Source organism: Artemia sp. Qi Xiang Cuo, chromosome 15, assembly GCF_049724085.1.
Source record: "Artemia sp. Qi Xiang Cuo chromosome 15, ASM4972408v1, whole genome shotgun sequence".
NCBI classification, from domain to species: Eukaryota; Metazoa; Arthropoda; class Branchiopoda; order Anostraca; family Artemiidae; genus Artemia; species Artemia sp. Qi Xiang Cuo.
Genome location: NC_142808.1, coordinates 27154943 through 27166993, shown reverse-complemented (window position 1 = coordinate 27166993; position 12051 = coordinate 27154943). Strand labels below are relative to the sequence as shown.

Here is a 12051-nt window from a genome sequence, read left to right as displayed (position 1 = left end):
ATCTATTGGAATCAAAATTCCCTTTCTTAGAGGTTTGGTTAATTTGAGCCGGGTCGCTCCTCACTTACAGTTCGTTACCACGACCTGTTTGATAAGATATTAAAATCTATGCTCTTACCCTGGTCGATCACTTCAATGACACTTTTACCTGGGGCACTCAAATCCTCTTTATAACCTTAGGAGATGTTTACCTCCCCATTTATTACTACGTTTCCCTATACCCTTTCTCTTTTCCTTGAATAATATTTACCGAAATAACCTATAGTAACCGTGGAGAAACAGAAACACTTAATTTATCTCTCCCCGTCGAACAAACGACTAACTTTGCTTTTTATCTTAACTGCAGTAACATTACGTCATGCAAACCACTGTTCGCGGATGTGGCTGTGTTCAGACAAAAAAGAAGCAATTTTATTTGCCGTTATTACACACGATTTTTTTTTAACTATCAACAATAGTCTCTCCCATGGTCGTTGCTGTTTTTTAAACACAATCTAAACACCAATTTCCGGTACTTTTGCTTGATATGCTCCACACGAAAGAATTCAAGTTTGGTTAATGCTAATGAAATAAAATAGGATTAATATATAATAGTTTAGAGACATATTTTGGCTATATATTTGCACATTAAAGGGATGGGGGTTAAAGCATAGCTTATATTAAATACGTAACCTGACCTAACTTAGGTACCTTCCCCTCTAAACCCCAAAAAACAGTCGTTTAAATATTGTAAATTTGATAAGAAACCTTGCTTTGCGATCAATTTAGATAACAAATGCCCGTTTTACGGGTCTCTTTGTCTGGTTTGCTTGTATAGTCTATAGCGCTGTGAAGCATATAAAGCACAAGTACCCAATTTCCATAGTCGTTGCTACTGTGTAGAGAAGCTGCATGGCTGTTCTATATAATTCAATTGACTGTTTGACAAAGGAAGTGTCCTTACAGCTTTTTGTAAATGGATTTAATTACAAGTTTTCCTGATGTCGTTTGATTGACTGTCACAAACACAACATAAGTGTATTCTCTAAAAAATCGAATGCTAAAAATGCAAAAAAAAACAACTTTTTATGGAAACACAGTGTAAAGGGAGAAGCAACTACGGTCTAGGGAAACTACTTGCATGAACGTGACGACTGAACTGGTATTTTTTTATTGTTAGTTAATTTTAAACCAGTTGTCCAAAAACAAACCTTTTCAAAGAAAGTTAAAGAACCATATCAAAATCTAGGACGGGCAGAAATAAACTAAAATAACATAGACTTAAAATGAAAAAACTTTTTAGACAAATTTATTTTATTTACTAATAATTACAAAATAAACTAAGTATACACACAACTGCCCGGGGAAGGCTCGAAAAGCCTGATGATGGACCATAGCATAATGATGAACGAGGAGTCCTAAAGCGAGGAGTCACTTAAAGAGAACAGATACTGGTATGGGTGAATTGATAGATTCTAAAACAAACAGAAATTAAAAGGGTACTTGTGTATTAGCCAGTACACGCTCGAAAATTTGGATTTGCAAGATCATACAATAACCGGCTTATAGCTGTCAGTATTCGGTGACAATTAGTTTAGGCTCAGTTGAAATCTACGTTTTAGGTATATTTTTATTGAAAATTTAATATAGTGAGAGCGTATTTTGGTTGGGTTAGGTTATGTTATGTTAGGTATTTAATATAATGAGTTCTGTTTCCATAATTTTGTTATTAAAGTATTCTATTTTCATAATATTTTGGTATATTTCGTTATGATGAACCTAACTTCACTTCTCGAGTGTGTACTAATGCACAAGTGCCATTAAAAGGAATAATCAAGTCAAAATTAAATTGAACTGAAATTACACAGTCTATCTCTTTGAATTTTGAATCATTATGCGAATTTATTTGTACTCATCTTAGATTTTAAATATGATAACTTATTCTTCTTTGACAATTTCTATTTTGGTAAGTATTTATTGAAATTAATATGTTCAGTCAAAATTTTTATCAGCAGTAGCTTTTTGCAGTACATTTTTAATAATGCTTTGACCATAAAGTTTTGGAAGGATGACGAGGAGGATTATCATTCATATAAACTGAGAATCTGGGTATTTTTGATTTTCTATGCGGTACTGAAACTCTAAAAAACAGAATTTTGATACCAACAGATACATCAAAAGAACTGAATTTTTATGATGATTTCAAATATATAAATTTCATCAAGTTTAATAACGAATCAAAAGTTATGAGCCTGACAAAATTTTGCCTATTTTCGAAAAAAGGGGGAACACCCCCTAAAAGTCAAGGAATCTTGATGAAGATCACACAATCAGATTTAGCCTATCAGAGAATCCTATTACAGAGGTTTCAAGCTTTCATTTGCAAAAATGTGGAATTTTGTATTTTTTGCCAGAAGAAAAATCACGGATGCGTGTTTTTTTTTTGTTTGTTTTTCCTGGGCTGATTGTATCGACCTAGTGGTCCTAGAATCTCGCAAGGTGACTCATTTGAACGGAAATCAAAAGTTCTAGTGCAATTTTTAAGTGACCAAAAAGTTGGAAAGCAACTAGGCCCCCTCACACACTCATTTTTTTCCCAAAGTCACCCGATCAAAATTATCAAATAGCCACTTTGTTCAGCATAGTCGAAAACTCAAATAACTATGTCTTTGAGGATGACTTAATCCCCCACAGTCCCCGGGGGAAGGGCTGCAAGTTATGAACTTTGACCATTGTTTACATATAGTATTTGTTATTGGGAAGTATACACCCGTTTTCAGGGAGACTTTTTTGTTGGAGGGGGGTTGAGGGGAGGGTTTACGTCGGAGGATACTTCCATGGATGAATTTTTCATGGGGAAGGGGATTTTCTATGAAGGGGACCCCGGATTTCCCATTAGTATTTAAAAAACGATTAGAAATTAAATAAAAAAAAAAATTTTTTTACTGAAAGTAACGAGCAACATTTAAACTTAAAACGAACAGAAATTATTACGTATATGAAGGGGATCGCCCCTTAGTCAATACCTCACTCTTTACGCTAAAATTTTTTTAGTACTTTCAAAAGAGCTTTTTATTCTAACTAAACGGCCTTTGTGATTCAGGGGTCATTCTTAAAGAACTGGAACAAAATTTTAACTTTGGCATAAAGAGCAAGGTATTTAATAAGAGGCGAACCCCCTCAGTTACGTAATAATTTTGTTGGTTTTAAGTTTTAGTGTTACTTCTTTCTTTCAGTTGAAAAAAATTGTTTTTTATTTAATAAAAGACAAAAGTCCTGTGGTTGGCTGTATTTTCTAACCGCCTTATTACACAAGATCATATAAAAACAAAAGACTAAGGTATTATATCTTAAAAACGAAAGAAAAAGAATACAAAACGAATTTGGTCTATTTTGGATGTCGCGAACCAAAACAAGAATTTTTTTTCGACCGATTTGTGGTCCATTGTTGTCCTTTTGTCTCTGCCTGCATGCCCTGTAATTTTAAATCAATTGGAGAAAACAAAATTTGCTAGTCGAGTTTCAGGAGTCAACACCAATCTTCAACATCCAACCTTCAATTTTCCAACAACAATGTCCATACCAACCTTCAATTTTTTTTTGTCTTAATTGTGGTCTCCTCGGCTCTGTCTATATCCCCTAACGTTAAAAAGCGAATTAAAAACATTGTTTTCTGCATAGGGGTCGACCTGGCCCAGAAACTTTTGAATCTAATTATTAAATCGATAGGAGAAACTAATATAAGGTTGTATTTGTGAGTCTTTAATCTTTTAGTCAGTTGGTTTGGAATTATCAAAACATTCAAAGTAAATCAACTGGGATGTACGTCTGTGAGTCCTAGCGGATAAAAATGTTTGACGGTACATGTTTTTCCCGTACATTTTTGAGTCTCCTTGGTCCAATGGTCCACGGGTATAGTTTTAAGCTTTTAAGAAAAAAAAATCAGCCCTTTTTCGGGTGAACTAATGTTAAGAAGACAACACTGTTTTGAAACATTAAGTTCCACTTGGGCAAATAGTGCTAAAACTTATAGGCTGATTAAGATCAAATTTTTGTCGACCCCCTCATTCCCTCTCTTTAGATACAAAATATGAAGTTAACTTGCCTCCTCTAACCAAACCACTCCGACATTTTCATCTTGATCGCCATATATGGTTTCCAATATGATTCAGATATGACATTTTGATACTGGATACAGGGTTTCTTTTTATTTACGTCTGGCCCTTCAGTCCCCATCCCTCAAACCCAGTTAAGAATTCGAGATCAACCCCAAGTCAAACTTTGAGGTTCACTTGGCCCTCCAGCCTTCCTGAAAATTCCAGCACGGTTCCCCAAGCTGTTCCTGACATAATACAGATACGCCATTTCTGTAATGTAGGAACACATTATCTTTTCATCTACATCGCTCCTGCAAATGGCATCGATTTTAGTCCCACAAGGGCTCAAGACCGTATAAACTTATGAAAGTGAGCTTATTCATTTCAAAATTGAAGGTTTTATTGCTACTATTAAGGGTTGAAAGTAATAGGAGTAGAACCTGCCTCTATCATCCCATTTTTCTGCCACCTGGCCCCCCACATCCTCCTCATATTGCTTTTTGGAGATAGTCAGAGTTTTTAGAAGTGTCAGAAGGTCTAATAAGTATGCCTCTGGAGTCAACATAACTCCAACAGCCACAGGGGCAATGGTCTGAAATTTTCCAAATTACCTGTTCTTCACAAATAGGTTTGTTCTAGCAGAAAAAGTGGCCATATTTGTTCTTGGTTGTCCTATCACCTAGGAGCTTCTAGGAATCGTTGCCTAGGCCAATATTCAAAGAGCTTCCCAAGGGTGAAAACGACACCCGCGCCTGAGTAAATGAAAACACGTTATTTCCATCCAAGTTTAACAAAATAGGGTATACACAATATCCTAGGGACGGCTTGGGAAACAGAGTTGAAACCTTCCCAGGTGTTAGAGGGTCAATTGTACCTCAAATTTTAAGTGGTGGGAGGGGGTACAGGTGAATCTATTGCAACTATGTGTATCCGTACTATCTCGGTACCTTATCTTCAGTACCACGGGCATTGCTTGGGGTATCAAGTTGAAATATTCGGTGGATGTTAGGGGGGCCAAGTAGGCCTCAAATTTTCATTTGGGAGGATAAGGCAAAGGACGGAGATAAAAGAATTTGTCTGTAACCTAACTGCATGTTTTTGAATTGTATACCCCTTTGGAACCTATAGTGTATTCAGTCGACTGAGACCCCTTTGAATTTCCGACAACCACCCCTTCCGAATGAAGTGGCCGTGGTAAAAAAGAGGAAGGAATAATACATGGAAGACATATGGCTCTTTTCTTAGGTAACGCTAGCGTTGCTCGTAACTGTATGTTAATAGAACATGTACAGTGGGTTATGTCGATATACAATATTAATCCTTGAGACACATCTAATGAGCGATGAGACACATCTAATGAGAGGGGAGAGATTTCCTCTCCCCTCTTCCCTTTACAGATGCGCTTATCCCCTTCCCTCTTCCCTTTACAGATGCGCTAGATCTTCAAATTATCATCTGTTATTATACTTTCTCAAGGAAAGAATTCAGTTATAGTCAAAACCCATTTTCCCAACAGGCTAAACACCCGTGTCGGAATCTGGTTTCATCGAACCTAAACTAACCTGAATTAAGCGTTTCGACCCGGAATTCCAAAACAATAAAGGACGAAGTTAATTTTCCATCGACTTCAATATAGACCAGCTTTTCCCAGCGTTTTTTACGTCTGCACCAGTTTAAATCGCGTAAATATATGTTGGACGAACTTTAAAAGAGCCTAGAAGAAATTTTGTTCAATTGATTTGATTGTTTAAGTAAATAGGCTACTCTTCAGTCAATTATAACCGGATCCATTCTCAATCCTTTTGAAAGTCACCCCTTTTCTCTGTTCTCAGTTATGTTTATATTATCATACTTGCATCCAGAGCGATGCATGCCAACGTGGTTGCAAACCTCTGGTATAGAGAATCTATGTCTACTATATTTTAAGCTTATTAAATTTAATTTATTTTTTGTAGGAATGTGTCTTTTGTAAAAACAATGGCGAGGAAGAAACCATGTACAAATCTCATATTCTTAAAGACAAATTCAACAAAGTGCAATGCCCTGTATTAAGAAAGTATATTTGTCCCCATTGTGGAGAGTCAGGGGACAAAGCGCACACGAAGAAATATTGCGACAAGAAGAAGAAAACTGGAGTATTGGATTTCCAATCAAATCACGAAGTCCTTATAAAGGGGATAGAAAAACTTAGCGTTTAATTGAAGGAGCAAATTTAAATAAAAGCATCTCTTGAGTCTTCCTTTCTTTAAAAAAAATTAATAAATGTTTTAAGACTATCGGACTGGTCTAACCATTTTTAAAATAGCAAACCTTGACAACTATTTGTAAATTTATTAAGTAAAATTCAGTGAAAACCCTACCACCTATTCTCAAAATCCGAAGAGAATAGGACGATATTTTAACTTCAAATTCTATGTGCTCAATAAAGCTTTTCCCCAAAATATATCGGAAAGAATAAAGCCCTGCCTAGAAACAATAGGAACTGCTTTTCAACTTGTCTGTCATTAGGCCCTCAAGGAGCAGTCGCCCTTTAGGTAAAAATAGCCAAAAACTGACACGGCTTTGTGATTTTGTTTATGCGACTTTAATAAAACTGAAGTAAAAAAAGACAAAAAAAAAACAAACAAACAAAAAACAAAACAGCGAGCACAACAAAGTATATTTCATTCCCTACAGGGAGCTCGCATGGGCTCGTAAAACCTTCTTTTATTATAAGGTGACAAAATTAAATAAACTGATGAGCAGGTCTGGCAGGGGCGGATCGAGGATTTTTTTAGGGGGGGGGAACAAAATAGGTTGATTCGAGAAACTTGCGTTAGGAGCAAGTTTACTTAACGCAAACTTGCGTTAATTAAGTTAAATTACGCTACTTTAGACGACGTTAGGGGGGCGCGCCCCCCTCGCCCTCCCCTTGTATCCGCCACTGAGGTCGGGTAATAAAAACTTACGAAATATATGATATAGTTGGTAAATGGCCTATTGATTATCAGGATTTGAGCTGCTTTCTAATATAGAACAAAGGGTATGAAATATGTGGATGCTACCAATTATAGAAGCAGGGCTTCATAGAAAAATGTTTTTTGCTTCCTTCTCTTTAGCTCTGCTATTAATGCTTATCATAGTCGTTAGAACCACCTTTTGTTTAGTAGGAGAAAATATAGTCCCAAGAGATAATAGCCTGCTTTATCAAGTTTCATTTTGCACGATTTGCTCCCAAATTGAATGTGCATAATATCGTGTTGTAAAATTGAGAAGTATTTGTATTTATTTACTGGTAGCTATACCAGCTAGATCTCATTTAGTGTTTATATTATTTTCATCTTTTGATGAATCTAAAATATCATGTTTTTGATCTTATTAGTATGATCAGTTTCAATTGTGTCTTTGATTTCTGAGTCTTTGATTTAATTCATGTAATGAAAGTGTTCGATATATTGTGGTGACTCTTACTGTATTTTATGGGATGATGAGCGTTTTTATCTGAAGGATTTATTTTCTATTCAATCTATTAATTGTAAAGCAAGAAATACGAAGGTTTTGATCCAAGCAAGAAGTAGAGTAGATGGTGTTAGATGGTGGTAGATGGTGAAGTGTGCTCGCATAGAAGTTAAGTATCAACTAATAGGAAAAATCATCTTTTTTTAACAGCAACATAAAAAATTTTCTGCGTGTCAATCTTTCGAGTAGAGAGGAAAAGAAGAAAAGAAAAAAAGCAAATTAAATTCAAATAGTAGAATTAATTTTTTTTTCACCTGCAAATCAGTAATGATACAGAGCCAAAGACGCTTTATTTGTTTTTTAGGATTGGGAGAGAGCCAAAAATTTACATAGCGCTGGAGGCCGAAAGTGTAAAGCGCTAAATTTGTACTAATTTTAAAATTCCCAATCCCTTTCTTACGTGTATTTATCGATCGCGATATGAACCATGGAGAATGGAGGTATTCCGCCCACCATCTGGTCCCCTCTCAAACAGTATCAAAGTGTAGAACTTATGGTATTTACAAAATTTTCCCGGCCATTTTCAGGTTATGGCCGTTTAAAATCAAAGGATATTCTGTTATAGAAATCAAAACTGTTAGTGGTACACATAGTTGACACGTGCTAAATTGAAGAAAAGCAGAAAATCTTAAAACACTTGCACCGAGACGGTTTTAATTCAAAGTGCAAAAAGTAAAGGCAGCATAAGGTTTCGCAACCTCCTGTAGCAGCACTTGCAGCTGATCTGGGAACTTGCGTTTTCAGTTCAATGGGCTTTCTCTTGTCTTCCCAACATATAGGCTAAGGAAGAACTTGACCTTGTCCCCAAAATTGAGTTATTTATCAAACTGTTGATCACTTTGTAATTCGGATAATTCAGGTATCTTGGAAGTTTTAAGACATGTACATTACTCAGTAATAATTTAAGAATTTCCTGCTTGGGAGAGGGACTCTTGGGACACAAATTAATTTTCAATGAGAAATTATTTTAGACGCCTTCAGCGAGTTTAATTTTTCAGCTAATTTTGTAAGCTAATTTTGTAAGTCTAATGCTCGTACTACACTATCCACATTAATATTTGCAGAAACCCTTGCGACCGCTTCTTTGCTTGAGCAGCAGAAATCATTGTTATCAAATAGATAAAGTTTGTTATTGGGCCGGAATGTCATACGTTTATCTTAAAATTTCTATGCTACTATTGCTACAAAAATTCATTTTAATATCAAGCTGCTTGCGGCCAATGCTGCTCTGCATGCTCCTCTTTCACCCCAATGTATTCAAAGCCTCACTCTTTACTCCCCCTTCAAGCTCAATTTTCCATTAAATCCTTTTCTTATGACCCCTTTCCACCCCATTCGGGGAAATGTGTCACAGATATTCTCTGACCTGGTCCACCTTAAAATCAATTAAGTAAATGAGAGAAATTGTGGATTCTAATTTGTCTGCAAGAACTGTCCGTGTTATAGACTGCTGAAAAAGAATACAATTCTCAACTTTTTATTAGAAAATAATGTATTAGCTTTAAAAATAACCAATCTTCAATGTAAATGGACAGATCGCTGAGTAGAAAATAATTCCCACTGTATAAATCTGTGAAACGTGCGCTATCTATTCTCAAAATAATTGTTCTTTTTAGAAATGAAGATGCAATATCTCAACCACGTTCCAGAATACCCATATCAGCCGCATTAGAGACTATTATTTATTGATTTTTAGATATGGTAGTTTCAAAAATTTGCCAAAATTCATGGTCTAGAGAAATTAGATGATTAAGTTATAAAGAAATATCATTTATCTTAATGAATACAAATAAATTCGAAACAAAATGGGCCAAAGTAGATGCCATAGCAATTTAACCCAAGCCAGACTAGCATCGTACCTATGAACAGTGGCTTCAATTGGGGATGGGGAGTGGAAGGGTTTGAGCCCCTGTAATTGTTTTGCCCTTCCTCCTACTAGATTTTGAAAAATGCCTGTTTTGGGGTAACTTTGTTGAGAAATATCTTTTTTCTGGTATTCTAAAGAAAAAAAAGAAAAACGACAAATTTGCGCCTCCTTACATTCTGCAAAAGCCATTTTACCCCTCTCCTTAAAAGTTTGTTAATTGACGCCACTGTCCATGAGCCAGTCCTGACGGAAAAACGTGCCAACTACAGAAACGATGATTGAACAATATGTATTCATAGGTGTGACTGAAATATGTCTCGGCCACTAGATGAATTAAGCAACATTTCTTTTTCTTTAATGGCGTGGATGATGGCATGACAATCACGACGAAGCCAGCCATACAATTGTGGATTCAAGCAAGGAAACTGTAACACTTGCTATAACAAGAAGTTAATGAAATTTACTTGGCTTTGAAAAGTAAAAAGATGCTGTTTCGTGAACTATTTCTGTTTAAATTGTTAAGATAGTTGAGATTTTCTTCTGATATTTCCTATGTATTTTAACACATTCCTTATGAATTTTCTAGTTCCAAATAATTCTCATGAGCTCGTTTATGTAAGCACTCTAAAGGCGGTTGTAAATCCCACATAAGCTAGTTTTCAGATCTTTTGTCCCTTGACATAGGTAGATGGAATCCTTTCTTTGCTTGGGGCTCTATCGCTTTTCAAGACTCCTGACTTATTTGAATACGAACCGAATTGTCTATTAAGTTTACCTCGGGCTAGTCTTGTCTCTTTTTTTCTGCTATTTTGTTCTATATATTGCCAATAGGGGGGGGGGGGTAAAGTATTTGGACAGTTAGAAGTTAGAAAACGATTATTATTTCATAATATGCAGAATAAATGTACGTAACACATTTTGCGTGCAGACTCACTATACTTTACTAAAGCAAACCATCAATGTAGTTTAGACATGTTGACCATCAGAATAGCACCTCATTTACTAAAATCAATGTGTTATAGGTTTGATTTTTGTTTATGGAGTTATAACCCATATTTCGAACTGAAGACAACGTATTTTTGCCATTCTCTTTTAGATAGCTGGTTTTCTGTCTATATAGTGTAATTTAACAGGCAATGAATTATGATTAATTGTCTCTTGTTTTTTTCGGAAAATTTGTATAATTTTTTGGTTCTTATTTTATGTTTAGGTGATGGTAATTAAATAAATTTCTTTTTGGTTGCTAAACATTTCTGATTTCTTTGATATATGGCAGGTTTACGCTACATAGTTTGTTTTATCATGTGCGTTTGTCATAATACTATACTGACGAAGGATGTCCGCAGGATTTTTCAAGAGGAATGAGGGCAGAACTGCAAGAATTATCCCAGGTGAAAGGGAAAAGATTTGGGAAAGGCTGTTATTTTCAGGAAATGATTTTTATTCAAAGTATTAAACCGCTCTTTTGTCGCATACTTGCATCCATCCAAATGGAGATTCCGGGACATCTTACTGTCCAGTTCTAAGCTGGCTTTTGTGTAGACCTCAAAAAGAAGTTTTTAGTCCATAACCAGTACTGGTGGGGCCCAAAGATGTTTTTGAAACCGTAAAAATTTTGCGACTTAAACGATATGCAAATTGCGACAAGGAACGTTACGGTCTTGAAACACATCTATCATATTGGAATTTCGATTGACAAAACCAGGCGTTTTAAACTATGGTTATTAGAACTTTTAAAAACTCATCATTCAGCGACCATGAAATTGGATGATATACATTTTGTTTTTATTCAGGTAAAAAGGATTGGGTACATTGGCAGGGGGGGGGCGCTTGGTATCTTTATTAGGGAACATGAATGCCCAGATAGCAAATGGGGATTATAAATAGAGATACATGGCATCTTAGTATAAATAAAGATACTAGTACAAATAGGGCTAGATGGTATCCTAGCTTGCGTAAACTTGGTTTAAAGAAGGTAAAAGACAACAATTAAAGACACCTACAATTTTTGTGGGTCTATTTATGTAGTCATTACTAGTGCAGTAAGTGATCGGACGGCAACTAGCCTTCCCCCATGTCCTTTTTCCCAAATGCATCCGATAAAAATTTTGAGATACCCATATTGTTAAAACTAGTTCAAAGATCAGATAACAAAAACTACTGCTACTACTAACAACTCACCGCAGCACCAAGCCGCCTGAGGCCAACACAGCTACGCACGCTCCTCCTCCACCCAATCTATTCAAAGCATCCCTTTTCACACCCGCCCACGAATTTCCCATTTCCTTTAAATCTTTCTTTATGACGTCCTCCCACCCCAGACGGGGACGACCTGCTTTCTGTTTAGCCATAGACGGTTGGCCGAAAAGAAAAATCTTCGGCAATCTGTCATCCTTCATCCGCACAACGTGCCCTAGCCACCTCAACCTTTCTTTCATTATAGCCCTAGAGAGCGGTATTTAACCACATTTTTCGTATAGCCTATTGTTTGAAATACGGTCAGTCAGCCGAGTACCCAGAACAATCCTTAAGCAATTTCTCTGGAAAACATCTAGCAAATCTTCATCCGCTTTTCGGAGAGTCCATTTTTCAGAGCCATATTTGTCCATT

General features: G+C 36.0%; 1 protein-coding gene across 1 annotated transcript in view; it reads left to right on the top strand.

Annotated features, from left to right (window-relative positions):
* Positions 1 to 10643, top strand: part of LOC148943508 (uncharacterized) — a 108819-nt gene extending 98176 nt beyond the window's left edge. The window contains exon 4 of the mRNA XM_089100896.1: positions 6032 to 10643. Within this exon, the coding sequence (XP_088957022.1) occupies positions 6032 to 6274 (243 nt within the window). The 3' untranslated portion in view covers positions 6275 to 10643. The remainder of the gene's footprint in view (positions 1 to 6031) is intronic.
* The last annotated feature ends 1408 nt before the right edge of the window (positions 10644 to 12051 follow it).